At 52.8% G+C, this 16,300-nt stretch overlaps 1 protein-coding gene across 1 annotated transcript in view; it reads right to left on the bottom strand.

Moving 5' to 3' along the window:
- Window positions 1-719: 719 nt before the first annotated feature.
- The window catches only part of LOC132832403 (early estrogen-induced gene 1 protein-like), a 63,658-nt gene continuing 48,077 nt past the window's right edge, over window positions 720-16,300 (bottom strand). The window contains exons 6-11 of the mRNA XM_060850365.1: window positions 14,542-14,699; window positions 13,190-13,300; window positions 11,098-11,284; window positions 8,453-8,574; window positions 5,966-6,036; window positions 720-4,371 (exon numbers count right to left, since the gene is read on the bottom strand). Coding sequence (XP_060706348.1) covers window positions 5,969-6,036; window positions 8,453-8,574; window positions 11,098-11,284; window positions 13,190-13,300; window positions 14,542-14,699 — 646 coding nt within the window. The 3' untranslated portion in view covers window positions 720-4,371; window positions 5,966-5,968. The remainder of the gene's footprint in view (window positions 4,372-5,965; window positions 6,037-8,452; window positions 8,575-11,097; window positions 11,285-13,189; window positions 13,301-14,541; window positions 14,700-16,300) is intronic.

The following is a 16,300-nucleotide window of genomic DNA, read 5'->3' as shown; positions in this document are numbered from 1 at the left end:
TTGAGGGGTACAGGGAGAGAGTGATGTTGAGGTAAGAGGATTGGCCAGGATAATGTAGAATAGCAGATCAGGACTGATGGACTGAATGACCTACTCTGCTGCCTGTCCACTCCCCCGTGACCTCGACTCCCTCAGATCAAACAATCACAATGCACTCAGAAAATCATTGAATACTCACAGACAAACCAAATGCTAGTATTGAGTATCAAAATATATTAAGATCTCCAACATTTAAATATACATCTCAGTTAGTGAGATTTGAGAAGATTTGTAGCTCAGGTTGAGGTTCTGGATGTAAACTTGTTTGCTGAGCTAGAAGGTTCATTTCCAGACGTTTCATCATCATACCAGATAACATCTTCAGTGAGCCTCTGGATGAAGCACTGGTGGCATGGCCCACTTTCTATTTGTGTTTCGGTTTCCTTGAGGAGATGGTGTCATTTCCTTTGGTGATGTCACTTCCTCTTCCTTTTTCTCAAGGGGTGGTAAATGGGATCCAAGTCGATGTGTTTGATAGTTCCGGTTGGAATGCCATGCTTCTAGGAATTCTCATGTGTCTCTGTTTGGCTTGTCCTAGGATGGATGTGTTGTCCCAAAGTGGTGTCCTTCCTCAGCTGTATATAAGGATACTAGAGAGATTGGGTCATGTTTGTTTTTGGTTTGTTGGTGTTCATGTATCCTGATGGCTAGTTTTCTGCCTGTTTGTCAAATGTAGTGTTTGTTACAGTTCTTGCAAGGTATTAGTTTTGCTTGTTGCCTGTGTAGGGTCTTTCAAGTTCATTAGTTGCTGTTTTAGTGCATTGGTGGGTTTGTGGGCTACCGTGATGCCAAGGGGTCTGAGTAGTCTGGCAGTCATTTCTGAGATGTCTTTGATGTAGGGGAGGGTGGCTAGGGTTTCTGGACGTGTTCTGTCTGCTTGTTTGGGTTTGTTGCTGAGAAATCGGCAGACTGTGTTCATTGGGTACCCGATCTTTTTGAATATTTACAAAATACCATGCAAGAGCTGTACCAAACACTACATTGGACAAACAGGCAGAAAACTAGCCACCAGGATACATGAACATCAACTAACCACAAAAAGATATGACCCTCTCTCACCAGTATCCTCACATACAGACAAGGAAGGACACACTTCGACTGGGATGACACATCCATCCTAGGACAAGCCAAACAGACACGCACGAGAATACCTAGAAGCATAGCATTGCAACTGGAACTCTATCAACAAACTCATTGAGTTAGACCCCATTTACTAGCCCCTGAAAAAACAGGAAATGACATCTCCACAGGAAATGACATCCCAACCCAAGGAAATCTAAACACACAAAGTGGGCCATCCCATCAGTGCTTCATCCGAAGGCTCAATGATATTACCTATTATGGTGACAAAACATCTGAAAACGAACCTTCCAGCTCAGCGAACATCCATACATCTCAGTATAACCCCAGAGAGTGTCCATTTCCATTGAGTCATCCACCTTTTCGGCCGTTATACATCGGTTCCACTATCGAGATATCGCAATCTTGCAATTCAGAAACATCCTCTGTCTCTGGCAGATGGCCAGTGTATGTGTTCCTCCACCCCAAAACATCCTCTGTCTCTGGCAGATGGCCAGTGTATGTGTTCCTCCACCCCAAAACATCCTCTGTCTCTGGCAGATGGCCAGTGTATGTGTTCCTCCACCCCAAAACATCCAGCTACTGAGGCCAGAAACCAGGACGTTACCCCTGGGAGGGTGGGGAGGAGATTAAAAGCAAGTTCATTCCCTGATCCATTTCAGTCCAACTCCAGCAGCATGGGTCTGAATGAATTTCTTGCTGGGACAGTACAGAACGTCAGCCAAAAACAAAGGTATGCAGTGAAAGTTTTCTGTCCTGTGTCCATGAGGACTGAAATGCAAGCAGGGAAAAGAAACAACTTTTGTCAAGAGACGAGGCCTCTTAACGTTTGGGGAGAGGGTCCTGGTTGGTTGAAATAATTGTTTGGTTAAAGGAGGCGTGTCAGAAATGAACCCTTTTGGGAGTGAGGGGTGCAGAGAGGGTGAGCCAGTGGAATTCTTCCCACAGACAACAGTGCAGGCTAAAACATTTGTGTGACTTCTGGAAGGAGTTGGATACAGGACTTTGGGGCTAAAGGGATCAAAGGGTTGAGGAAGAAAGGAGGAACGGGGGACTGAGTTGGATGGTCAGCTATGATTGTACTGAACGGCAGAGCAGGGCTGAATGGGTTCCCCCACCCCTTTTTTTTTATTTATCTTTTTAGTGTTAACTGTCTTGCTGGCTGTAATATCGGGATGATCAATCTTAGACTCTTTAGCTCCAAGTTCTTCACGGTGTGTGACATTGCTGTTTGCTAAAACGTCATTAAATATTTTTGTGGTAGTCAAATGAGGTGGGCGGGGGAGGGAGTGGGTGTTATAATAAAGGGCTCCTGATCCAAACCCCACCTCCCCTCCCTCGCCTGGCGATAATCAGATTAAATCCAAACCAGGCACACCACCTCCACAGCTGTTAGCTTTGATTTCTTCCTTTCTGCCTGATATACTTAACAGGAAAAGTTTCAACCTGCTAACAATGTGCGGTTTAAATTTGAGAAAGGGTTGTGAGGGATTGGGGCACTCAGTATAAATTCAACACCCCCTTCTCGGGGTGGGGGGGTGGAGGCTACTGGGAGAACTGGATAAATATCTAAAGGGGAGGAGGCGGCTTGCAGGGACGAGATCTGGAGAGGCCAGTGAGATTGCAAGCTAAACTCTGCCAAAGAGCTAGCACGGACAAGATGAAATGAATGGCCTCTGTCATAGGATGGGTTTCTGACTGTTGATCCAAAAACTAGCCCCTCAGAGATAACCCCACAAACAGGAAGCCAGCCCCCTCACCTTCCCTTGTGGCCATTAAACTCAGGGAGCCCAGCAAGACTCACTTGGGAGAGAAAACTCACACTTACACATGCACACTCTCGCACAAGCACACACAATTATATACACACTCACGTACAAAGTTATGCACTCTTACACACATACGTGCATGCACCTGTACTAACACACAAGTATGCATACTTACACACGTTCACACACGCATACACTCTGAACCAGAGGGCAATGTTATATGCACAAACACACACACTATTGTGCACACACAATCATATGTACGTTCATACACACACTCGCACGTGTGTGCACACAATTGTATGTGCAGTCACACATGTACATACACAATTATGCACACACTCGCACACACATGCACACTCATGTACGCTGACACAATTATCCACTTGCACACACAATTATGCACACACAAAATTAGATACACATAAGCACACTCGTACACACAATTATTCACACACGCGCACACATACGTACACACACACAATTATACACATGCTCATGTGTGGACTGTGTGGAGTTTGCACGTTCTCCCCGTGTCTGTGTGGGTTTCCTCTGGGTGTTCCAGTTTCCTCCCACAGTCCATAGATGTGCAGGTCAGGTGAATTGGCCATGCTAAATTGACCATAGTGTTAGATAAGGGGTATGGGTGGGTTGCGCTTCGGCGGGTCGGTGTGGACTTGTTGAGCTGAAGGGCAACACACTGTAAGTAATCTAATCTAATCTCATGTACACGCACACAATTATACACACACCTCCAATTTCCCCAAGTCACAGGCCCTGCCATTGTCAAACCTGGCACCCCTCCAATTGAGCCCACCAACACCTGCCCCGCTCAGTTGTGTCAGCGTGACAGGAGGAGCAAGGGGCACCCATGTACGACGTTGTATCCAATCCTACCAGCCTGGAAGTTTGCTGCATGTTCCATGGGGGCTGGTGAGGGGGTAATGAGAGGGTGGTGACGAGGTGGTTGAGGGGGTTTTCAGTTAGGAAAGTTGGGATTGGGCAGGTGGATAGGAGGGGGCAGTGGAGAGAGTGCACAGAGTGGGGTGGGGTTGCTGGGATGAGGAGCGAGGGTGGGAGGAGGTGACAAAATAAACATCTCCGGATGATTGGCCCACCCCACAATGTGAACAGGAGCGGTCACCTCTCAGCGAGGGTCCTGGGCTCGGCCTGGTCTCTGGAAGGGTTAATGGTCAGGAACAAACCGTTCCCTCAATTCAGAAGGGGGTTGTCCCTCCTCTTTAACCCTCTCCCCTCCTCACTTCCCTGCACAAATTCAGCCTTGTCCACCCCTCACCCTCCCACAGCATGGTCTTCCAGGAGTCCTAGCCAACCCCCAGTCTGTTGCCACATCCGTTGTTCTAGGGGGAGGCAGCAGCTGAATGGAGATTCTGGCGGAGCACAGTGCACAGACCGATCCCACAATGGGCTGTCGCCTCCGTGATTCCCAATCACCACTGACACGTAGTCACTCACAGACTGCCTGCAGGGACACAGAGAGAGAAAGCAAGAGCAGGTGGTGAGATTTGTTTAGATTTACTGTTGTCCCATGTACCTGGGTACAGTGAAAAGTTTTGTTTAGCATGCAGTACAGGCAGATCGTACACTGTGCATTACAATGAGAGAACAGAGCGAGGGATATCATGTTATGGCTGCAAAGAATGTGTACAGAGAGAGAGAGATCCTTGTTAAATTTGAGACGTCCATTCAGAAGGTTACTAACAGTGGGGAAGAGGCTGTTGATTAGATCCCCTACAGTATGAAAACAGGCCCTTCAGCCCAACAAGTCCATACCAACCCGCTGAAGAGTAACCCACCCAGACCCATTCCCCAACCCTATGTTGACCCCTGACGAATGCACTTTGCACTATGGGCAATTTCCCATGGCCAACTCACCTGAGCTGCACATCTTTGGACTGAGGGAGGAAACCTACGCACACCCGGGGAGAATGTGCAAACTCCACACAGACAGTTGCCTGAGGTGGGAATTGAACCCGGTCTCTGGCGCTGTGAGCCAGCAGTGCTAACCACTGAGCCACCTTGCCACCCACTAAAACTCCACCATCTGCCATGGCAGGCCTTGAGCCCAGGTCCCCAGAACGTTATCAGGGGCTTTGGGTTTACTGTCTAGCGACAATACCACGAGGCCTGTGGCCTACCTTCCTGAGGCAGTGGGAAGTGGAGATGGAGTCAGTGGATGGACTGGGCCGCGTTCACAGTCTCTGTAGTTTCTCACAGAGCAGTTGCTGCCCCAAGCAGTGACGCACATAGAGAGAATGCTCTCCATGATGCACCAGTAAATGTTGGTGAGGTTCCTTACGGACATTGCTGAGTTTCCGTAGCCTCCTGAGGAGGTAGAGGTGTTGCCATGCCTTCCTGACCGTCATGTCGCAGAGTGGGTGGACCACGGCAGGTTGTCGGTGACTGTCCCTTCAGAGGCAAGTGACGGCTCCCTCAGACAAAGCCAGCAAGGGGTCCGGGCGGAGCGCGGAGAGAGAAGGAATCGCTTCCCATTGGCTGAATCCGGGGCGATTGGTGAGTTAAACATTGGAGCTTTGCGGAAAGGTTTACCTTTTGAAAGCTCGAGTGAGTAGTGAGGCTCGGGATGGGCACTGAGGGGGAGTAGGGGGGAGAGATAGATTTGATCTGAATACGGGAAACCTTATCTAATCGCTCTGCTGTAGCCCTTACAAACCCACGGTCACTTCCATCCAGAAGGTCAAGGGGCAGCAGATCCATGGGAATACCACCCCCTGCAAGTTCCCCTCCGAGCCCCTCCCCATCCCGACTTGGAAATATATCGGCCGTTCCTTCAGTGTGGCTGGGTCCCAGTCCTGGAATTCCCTCCCTAAGGGACATTGTGGGTCTGCCCACAGCACATGGACTGCAGCGGTTCAAGAAGGCAGCTCACCCCCACCTTCTCAAGGGGGTGCAACTAGGGACATGGGCAGTAAATACAGCTCAACCCCACCTTCTCAAGGGGGGACAACTAGGGGCGGGGGCAGTAAATGCTGGCCAATCCCATGCGTGGTTGTATCGAACCCCCAGTAGTATTGGCTGTGGGGAGGATGGTGTACCTGTTAGTGAGCTGACACTCCCCTGATGAACGTGGATCCATCACGGTCTACAACCAGCTGTAATCCGCTCTCTGGTTGGGAACCCAAACACAGACAGCAATTAGAGTCACACACACACAACGATCATCTCAATCCCTCTCCCAGCAGGATACACAGCTCCACATTATATTGTCATCATCGCCTGTCACTGAGACCCGTCACATCAACTCAGACACCTCCCTCCCCATCACCGAGACCCCCTCACTGTCACCGAGACCCCCCCTCACTGTCACCGAGACCCCCCCTCACTGTCACCCGAGACCCCCCCTCCTGATCACCGAGATCCCCCCTCACTGTCACCGAGACCCCCCCTCACTGTCACCGAGACCACCCTCCCCATCACCGAGACATTCCCCCTGTCACCGAGACCCCCCTCCTGATCACCGAGACCACCCCTGCCCGTCACTGAGACCCCCCTCCCCATAACCGAGACCCCCTCCCCGATGCCAAGACCACCCTTCCTCTCACCGAAACACCCCCCCCCCGTCACCAAGACACTTCCCCCATCACCAAGACCACCCCGTAGCCCAGACCCCCCCTCCCCATCTCTGTGACTCACTGTCCCCATCACCGGGGGGGACCCTATCACTGTTGAAGAGCGAGGTGTATGGGGGGACAGGGGGTGAGGGTGGAAGTCTGGGGGATGGGTCAGACCCAGCAGAGGGCCCTGTCAGTAAAGGGGTTGGGGGGTCCATGGTTCAGGAAGGGGGGGGGGACATTTCGGAGGCTCCTTTGTTGAAGTTGGTCCCATTGGAGCAGATGGGACGGAGCCGGAGGAACTGGGAGAAGGGAATAGAGCCTTTTAGAGGAAGCAGGGGGTGAGGATGTATAGTCCAGGGAGCTGTGGGACTCGGTGGGTTTGTAACACAGACTGGGTGACCACTTTGTATAACACTGACGCTCTGTCCCCCAGAGTGACCCTGAGCTTCCAGTTGCCCACCACGTTAACCCCCTCCCACCCTGTTCCCTGGTGAACATCTCTGTCCCAGACTCGCTGCAGTGCTCCAAGTAACTTGGAAGAACAGCATCTCAATTTCTGCTCAGGCTTGGGACTCTGTGCAGAGTTCAGTAACTTTGGATCCTGATTACATTCTCCCCACACCCAGTCCTGTTATAACACGGGTTCCTTTTAGCACAGTCGCCCACTCCCACATTCTCCTTGGACTATTCTCTTGTGATATATGGTACTTTCACCCAATCTCTCCCACACTCAGCCCTCACTGTCACTGAAACAACTCCTCTGCTGACCTGACTTAACATCAATAATCCTCTCGCTGCCTCCCCACATCAGCTCTCTCTCTTTGGGTTCCATCTCCACTCACCTCTACTCCCACAACATCCCCCTGCTTCCAACAGCATTTCCCCTTCCCCCAGCAATAACCCCTTCCCCCCCCCAACAACACCGTCCCCTTCCCCCCCCCAGCGACACTGTCCCCTCCTTCCCCCAGCGACACCATCCCCCACGACAATCCCCTGTCTTCCATCTTCATCAGGAAGACCAAGTTGTTCCCAGCTGCTATTGATTTTCCTGAAGAGTCTCCGAACCCAAAACGTTGCCTCTGCTTTACCTCCCCACAGGTGCCACCAGAACTGCTAAGTTTCTCCGGGAATTTTGTTTTCTGCTCCCTACTTTAACACTCCATTCCTTTTGAAAGAACATTCCACTTGCCTTCCCTATTACCCAATGAACATGGATACTGGCTGTTTAAGATTCACACACAAGGACTCCCCTATCCCTCAGCTTTCTGCAGTCTTTCTCCATTTAAATAATATTCAGCACCTCTATTCTTCCTGCCAAACCTCACATTTCTCAACATTATATTTGATCGGCCAAGTCTTGGCTCACTTGTTTAAGCTGCCCTTCCCTCTACAGACTCTGGGTCACCTCTTGCCTTTCTGTTTATTCCTGGGTCATTTACAAACCTGGCGATAGTCTGCTCAGATTCCTCGTCTAAATGCCTCTGTTTGGAGCAGGGAGGGTGGAGGGGAGGTTTGGTCGAGCTGAGCAGGGTAGTGACAGGTTTAGTTGAGGGCAGGCTGAGGGAGCTGATCTCACTGGCTGGTGGGTGTGGGTGAGGGGGTACACAGCTTTCAGGTTTGGGGGACATGAGGCATGATGTAAGGGTGGGGAGGGGGGTGGAAGGAACTTTATGATCCAGTGAGTGGGTAATGCACTGTCTGCGGGAAAGGAGGGTGGAAGGAGCGACAGTAAACAATTTCAATCAGGGATTGGAATGGGAATAACCTGGAGGAGGTACCCAGTGGGGAGGGTAATGGGACTGACCGGGTACTGCTCCAAGGGGCTAGTACGGGCTCAGTAAGCTGAACAGTCTCCTTCTGCACTGAGATGGCTCTATCTTACCCTGCCCAGAGGAGGTATGGCCCGAGGATTCCCGAGCTGTGGAATGTTCCCGCTCGGAGTTCCGATAGCTGCAAGGCTTTCCTTACCTTCGGAATCACTGCAGTTGGTGAAGTCCTGAGTCTGGATAATACACTCCACAATGTCATCAGCGTTAACCCTGGTGTCACTAACCCATGACGGGTAGTTCTCAGGTACTCGATTCCTCCGCCTGTAACCACACAGTCACAGGATTCTTACAGCACAGCAGGCCATTCAGCCCATCATCCCTGCATTGGTTCTATCCCCCAGAGCCCAATCTCCTGCCCTTCCCACCCCTATCCCCTCCATTTCCATCCTCTGTCCCTCAGGAATGCCTCAGTTGAACCTGCCCCCTCCCCTCCATTCCCAGGCAGTACATTCCCCACCCTCACTACCCGCTGGGTGAGAAACTCTCTCCCTCACTTCACCCTCCCTCCATTTGTACATCCCTTTAAATCTAACCCCCCTCTTGTTCCTGTTCCTTTTCCGAGTGGGAACAGCTTCTCCCTCCCTCCTCTGTCCAGCCCCTCCCCCCTCGGGATTATGAAAACCTCTCTCAGATCTCCCTCTCCCAGCCCCCTTCTCTCCCAGAGAGAACACTCCCACCCTCTTCCATCTCTCCTCATCGCTGACCTTTCCCCATCCCTGGATCCATCCTTGTAAATCGCTCCTGCCCTCTCTCTCCGGCGTGTTCCCCATCTTCCCGATAATGTGGGGCCCACACCTGGACACAATCCTCCAGCTGGGGTCTAACTAGGGGCTGGGACAGGTTCAGCATCAGCCCCTTGCTCTTGTACTCTGTGCCCCTGTTAATAAAGCTGGGGACAAGAAGGGGGTTATTGAAGCAACGTCCAGCTCAAACACCGAGCACAGCTAGGGACAGGAGATGGGCCGAATGGCTCAGTTCAGCTGTGGTCCTGCAAGCTGCACATTCCCCTCTCGAGGAGGGGAGGAGGGTGTGGGGTTGAAATCCCCACTCTGGGGTAACCACTTAGAATTATAGAGGTGTACAGCATGGAAACAGACCCTTCGGTCCAACCCGTCCATGCTGACCAGATATCCCAACCCAATCTAGTCCCACCTGCCAGCACCCGGCCCATATCCCTCCAAACCCTTCCTATTCATATACCCATCCAAATGCCTCTTAAATGTTGTAATTGTACCAGCCTCCACCACTTCCACTGGCAGCTCATTCCATACACGTACCACCCCCTGTGTGAAAAAGTTGTCCCTTAGGTCTCTTTTATATCTTTCCCCTCTCACCCTAAACCTATGCCTTTGACGCCCCCATCCCTGGTGGGGGAGGAAGACTTTGTCTATTTACCCTATCCATGCCCCTCATAATTTTGTAAACCTCTATAAAATCATCCCTCAGCCTCCGACGCTCCAGGGAAAACAGCCCCAGCCTGTTCAGCCTCTCCCTGTAGCTCAAACCCTGGCAACATCCTTGTAAATCTTTTCTGCGCCCTTCCATGTGTCAGAACATCTTTCCAATAGGAAGGAGACCAGATTTGCACGCAATATTCCAACAGTGGCCTATCCAATGTCCTGTACAGCTGCAACATGACCTCCCAACCCCTGTACTCAATACTCTGACCAATAAAGGAAAGCATACCAAACGCCTTCTTCACTATCCTATCTACCTGCGACTCCACTTTCAAGGTAAAAACAATGACCGCAGATGTTGGAAACCAGATTCTGGATCAGTGGTGCTGGAAGAGCACAGCAGTTCAGGCAGCATCCAACGAGCAGCGAAATCGACGTTTCGGGCAAAAGCCCCTCTTGAACCTGCACTCCAAGGTCTCTTTGTTCAGTAACACTCCCAGGGAACTCCCAGACCTGAGCACCATCCAGGCTGCCCCAGACAATGCAGGGCCCCACTGGGGGACAGGGGTGGGAAGGGAGAAGCAGGGGTGCTGCACTGTCATGGGCCCCACCTTTCAAAGCTAACACCAGAGGGGGGGGTTGCAGGTTAGAACCTACCTCCGACCTAGACTACAACCAGACCTCGCTGAGATCTAGTCACCTTTCCGACAGTGTTGGTGGGATCTCACTCTGCAACGCAGCTTCCCCCCACCGCACACACCCTCCAGACAGACACAGACACAGACAGGCACACACACACACACACACTCTCACTCTTGTACACACACTGACACTGACACTGACACACAATCACAGACCCACAAACACAAACTCACTCACTCACTCACATTCACTCACCCACAATCACACTCACACACACACACAAATAAACACACACACACACACTCACTGACTCACACGCACACACACAAATAAACACACAGACACAAACACACTCGCACACACTCTCACTCACACATAAATAAACACACACACACACTCATTCACACGCGAATAAACACACACACACTCTCACACACACCTCCAAACACACGCGCGTGCACACAGTCTCACACACTCACATACATATACTCACTCACAATCACACACGCACACACAAACACACTCTCTCTCACAGACGCACACTCACACTCATTCAAAACCCAAGGTCTGGACTGACGCTGGAGAAATGCAGCTCCTTCCTCCCGTTTGTAACCTAGCTGCAGTGGGACCTGGGACACTGCCCTTCCCCTTCCCCATGACCCACATCCCTGCCCACACATGTACCCCAACACTAACCCCTCACCACCCCTATGTACTGGGATATCTCCCCTCTCCCCTCCCTTACCTGGGGGTGTGCCGGTCACACGGCAGGAGGGGGAGGGGGGGCTTCTCGAACGCCAGGCGCCCAGCCTCCCCCTGGATATCGGCGGCGCTGCTGGGTCCCGAGGAGAAGCCGCTGCTGACCGATGACAGCTTGCGCCTCCTGGTAGGCTCCGAGAGGCTGACACTCCGGGAGTGCTCCGAGCTGTAACCTGGAGGGAGGGGGAGGGTGGCAGGAGACAGGAGACACGGTCACGGGAAACAGCACGGAACGGGTCACCCAGCCTCACGCCAAGGCTATTCGCTCCATCTAATCCTGACACGGCACAAACCTCCCCATCCCCATCCCCTTCTCCATCCCCCAACCCCGCCAACACAACAAACCTCACCTTCCATCCTCCCCCCACGACCCCACAACCCCCTTCCCCGCCCCCAATCTCCTCCTCCTGTCCATGGATCTGGGCGTCACTGACAAGTCCACCCCTTGTTGCCCCCTCCCTGTTCACCCTCCATCTGTGGCACATGCTCAGACAACACCTTCCAAACCCACGGCCACTTCCATCCAGAAGGACAAGGGGAAGCAGATCCATGGGAACCCCACCCCCTGCAAGTTCCCCTCCGAGCCCCTCCCCATCCCAACTTGGAAATATCTCGGCCGTTCCTTCAGTGTGGTTGGGTCCCAATCCTGGAATTCCCTCCCTAACTCACGGACTCACACGCACACACACAAGGTGTTTGGCATGCTTTCTTTTATTGGTCAGAGTATTGAGTACAGGAGTTGGGAGGTCATGTTGCAGCTGTACAGGACATTGGGTAGGCCACTGTTGGAATACTGTGCACAATTCTGGTTTCCTTCCTATCGGAAAGATGTTCTGACACATGGAAGTGCGCAGAAAAGATTTACAAGGATGTTGCCAGGGTTGGAGGGTTTGAGATACAGGGAGAGGGACATTGTGGGTCTACCCACAGCACATGGACTGCAGCGGTTCAAGAAGGCAGCTCACCCCCACCTTCTCAAGGGGGGGCAACTCGGGACAGGGGCAGGAAATGCAGCTCATCCCCATGTTCTCAAGGAGGGGGGGGGCAACTCGGGACAGGGCAAGAAATGCAGCTCACCCTCACCTTCTGGGGGGACAACTAGGGACTGGGCAGTTAATGCAGCTTACCCCCGCCTTCTCAAGGAGGCAACTAGGGACAGGGGCAGTAAATGCAGCTCACCCCCACCTTCTCAAGGGGGGCAACTAGGGACAGGGCACGAAATGCAGCTCACCACCACCTTCTCAAGGGGGGGCAACTAAGGACAGGGGCAGTAAATGCAGCTCACCCCCACCTTCTCAAGGGGGGCAACTAGGGATAGGGGCAGTAAATGCAACTCATCCCATGTTCTCAATGGGGGGCAACTAGGGACGGGGCAAGAAATGCAGCTCACCCCCATCTGCTGGGGGTGGGGCAACTAGGGACAGGGCAGTAAATGCAGCGTCCCCCCACCTTCTCAAGGGGGGGTAACTAGGGACAGGGGTGGGAAATGCAGCTCACCCCCACCTTCTCAAGGGGGGCAACTAGGGACAGGGACAGTAAATGCATCTCACTCGCTTGAGGAAGAGAGCTCTCCCCCTCTCGGTTTTCAATGGGAGCTAATTCCTTGGAGGTTTTCTCGGCAGGGAGACACTCAGTCACTCAGTACACCCAGGACAGAGGGCGAAGGGTGTGGAAAACGCAGAATCTGGGGGGGTGTGGGGAGGGAGGATGCAACGTTGAGGTGAATGAGCTAAATGACAGATCCGGACGGATGGCTCGAATGGCCTCCTGCATCCCACTTCCTACTGGAATTGCTTTATGAGGGCTCTTCCTCAAGTGATGGGGTCGTCCAGACACCTCCCAACAACAACTTGGCATTTAGGCGGCGCCTAACGAATGGCCGACTGGGTCCAACCCCTGTTGGGCAGGGGGCTGGCTGGCTTCGAAAGGCCGTGAGAGAGATGAACATTGCAGAGTGATTCGGACCCACTCAGCCCGGCTCCTGCTCCTCCACTGCCCCTCCCCCACTATCCCCATTCCCCCTCTCCCACCGCCCCAATCTTGTCGGAGCTGTCACCATTCCCGGGATGTTCACTCACCGGACACTTTGGAGTGCTGACTGCTGTCACTGGATGGTGAGCTGAGGGGGTAGCAGGAGCTGGATGAGCTGTCCGGGGTGCTGACCATGCTGTCTCGGTCCTCGCTGATACCTACGGGACCAGAGGGATGGACAAGGTGAAGAATGAGGGAGCAGCCGCCCGACTCTAGAGCTCCCGGATCCCCGAAGAGGCCTACCTACCTCCCCTCCCCCAAACCGTAACTCCTGCCCACCCCATCCCCGTACACACTCCCCCCATACAACATTCCCAAACAGCTCACCAGGAGCACAATCTGTTCGAGTGCATTGTTAACCTTCCGGAAGCATCTTTCAGCCCGGGGCCAGGATGAGTAGGTTGTGCTCCGGACTGGTGGGACGCCTGGTGTAGTCAGATCCCAGGCTACAACCCCACAAACAAGGATATTAAAGAAAAAACTGGCTTGGTAGATCAGCTTTCACTTTGTTGTAATCGAATAAGGTGATCTCTCACTGGAACATCAGCAAAAAACACCAGGCACTTGTTGTGCAGCGGTAGTGTCCCTACCTCTCTGATAGGAGGCCTGGGTTTGAGTCCCACCTGCTCCACAGGTGTACGTTACCCTCTCTGAGCAGCAGTTTTGAGGTCAGAAGTCACAAGGCAACAGGCTACAGTCCAACAGGCTTCGTTGAAATCACAAGTTTGTGGAACTGCTCCTTCTCCAGGTGAACTCTGAAGTCTACCCGACACCCAATGAAGGGGCAGTGCTCCGAAAGCTTGTGATTTCAAATAAACCTGTCGGACTATTACCTGGTGTCATGTGACATCTGACCATATATATATCTCCAATGACCTGCTGAGTTTCTCTGGTGTTCTCCAGGTTTTATCTCTCATTTCCAGCCTCTGCATGATGTTGGCTTTTATGATCAGTGCAGACGACCTCTCATTCATTAACAACTTTCCCAACATCCCAATCAATCCCCAGCCAGTACCAGAGGGAGGGGGGAAAGGACAGTGTCTGACCCACTGTCCCAGCCAGTCCCAGAGGGAGGGGGGAAAGGACAGTGTCTGACCCACTGTCCCAGTCAGTCCCAGAGGGAGGGGGGGAAAGGACAGTGTCTGTCCCAGTCAGTCCCAGAGGGAGGGGGGAAAGGACAGTGTCTGTCCCACTGTCCCAGTCAGTCCCAGAGGGAGGGGGGGGAAAGGACAGTGCCTGACCCACTGTCCCAGCCCGTCCCAGAGGGAGGGGTGAAAGGACAGTGTCTGACCCACTGTTCCTCCCAGTCCCAGACAGAGGAAGGAAAGGACAGTGTCTGACCCACTGTCCCGGCCAGTCCCGGGACAGCTTGTAACCCTGTGTTCCTGGAGTCTGGTACCTGAGGCCGTGATCCATGAGCGACACTTGGACAGCCGCAGGGAGCTGGGTCGGCGAGGTTTGTCCCTTTCCCCATCGTTCCCAGCGTCTCCCTTACAGTCCGGCTCCAGGGCATCCTCACCGGCCACGATGGTGCTGAAGGTGGTGTGCGGTGCTGGCCTGAAGGAAGGGGATGGATAGGAAATGACACTGTCATTCACAAACAGCTGGTTTCACAGAGACCTGACCAGCCTGGACAATACACATCCCATCCTCCCACTGTCAGCACAGCACACAGAGACAGAGCACGGGCATCAGTCTGCATCGCTGGGTGGAGAACAGGTGTAGGTGTTGTGAAACTTGAAAGGGTTCAGAAAAGATTTACAAGGATGTTACCAGGGTTGGAGGATCTGAGCTAGAGGGAAAGGCTGAACAGGCTGGGGCTGTTTACCCTGGAGCGTCGGAGGCTGAGGGGTGACCTGATAGAGGTTTACAAAATTATGAGGGGCATGGATAGGATAAATAGACAATGTCTTTTCCTCCCTGGATGGGGGAGTCCAGAACTAGAGGGCATAGGTTTAGGGTGAGAGGGGAAAGATATAAAAGAGATCTAAGGGGCAACGTTTTCACACGGGGTGGGTGTGTGTATGGAATGAGCTGCCAGAGGAAGTGGTGGAGGCTGGTACAATTACAACATTTAAGAGGCATCTGGATGGGTATATGTGTATAGGAAGGGTTTGGAGGGATATGGGCCAAATGGGACTGGATGGGGTTGGGACATTTGGTCGGCATGGACGAGATGGACCGAAAGGTCTGTCTCTGTGATGTACATCTCTATGATTCTGTTGAGTCTATGGAGCTGATTCTGGATCAGTGGTGCTGGAAGAGCACAGCAGTTCAGGCAGCATCTGAGGAGCAGCAAAATCGATGTTTCGGGCAAAAGCCCTTCTGAATGGTCTGCCTGCAATACCGCCCATGGTCAGTGTGTGGCGGTGCTGCTCCTCCCTGAACCATGGTCACTTCTACAGCCAACTCTCTGGTACGTCAGGGGCAAGGGAGAGGGGTCTTGCAGAGTGTGGAGGAGGTTATGGGGGTCACAAGGACAGGCTGGGAAGGGTGGAGGACACGGATATTGTGGGGAGTTTCTGCAGGGTATCTTGTAGATGGTACACACTGCTGTTACTGAGCGTCGGGGGGTGGAGGGAGGGGATGTTTGGGGAGTTTCTGCAGGGTATCTTGTAGATGGTACACACTGCTGTTACTGAGTGTCGGGGGGTGGAGGGAGGGGATGTTTGGGGAGTTTCTGCAGGGTATCTTGTAGATGGTACACACTGCTGTTACTGAGTGTCGGGGGGTGGAGGGAGGGGATGTTTGGTGAGTTTCTGCAGGGTATCTTGTAGCTGGTACACACTGCTGTTACTGAGTGTCGGGGGGTGGAGGGAGGGGATGTTTGATGAGATTCTGCAGGGTATCTTGTAGATGGTACACACTGCTGTTACTGAGCGTCAGGGGGTGGAGGGAGGGGATGTTTGGGGAGTTTCTGCAGGGTATCTTGTAGATGGTACACACTGCTGTTACTGAGTGTCGGGGGGGTGGAGGGAGGGGATGTTTGGTGAGTTTCTGCAGGGTATCTTGTAGCTGGTACACACTGCTGTTACTGAGTGTCGGGGGGTGGAGGGAGGGGATGTTTGGGGAGTATCTGCAGGGTATCTTGTAGCTGGTACACACTGCTGTTACTGAGTGTCGGGGGGTGGAGGGAGGGGATGTTTGGGGAGTATCTG

Source organism: Hemiscyllium ocellatum, chromosome 35 (assembly GCF_020745735.1).
Source record: "Hemiscyllium ocellatum isolate sHemOce1 chromosome 35, sHemOce1.pat.X.cur, whole genome shotgun sequence".
In the NCBI taxonomy this organism is placed as follows: Eukaryota; Metazoa; Chordata; class Chondrichthyes; order Orectolobiformes; family Hemiscylliidae; genus Hemiscyllium; species Hemiscyllium ocellatum.
Note: the sequence above shows the minus strand (reverse complement) of the source record. Positions and strands in the feature narration are given on the sequence as shown.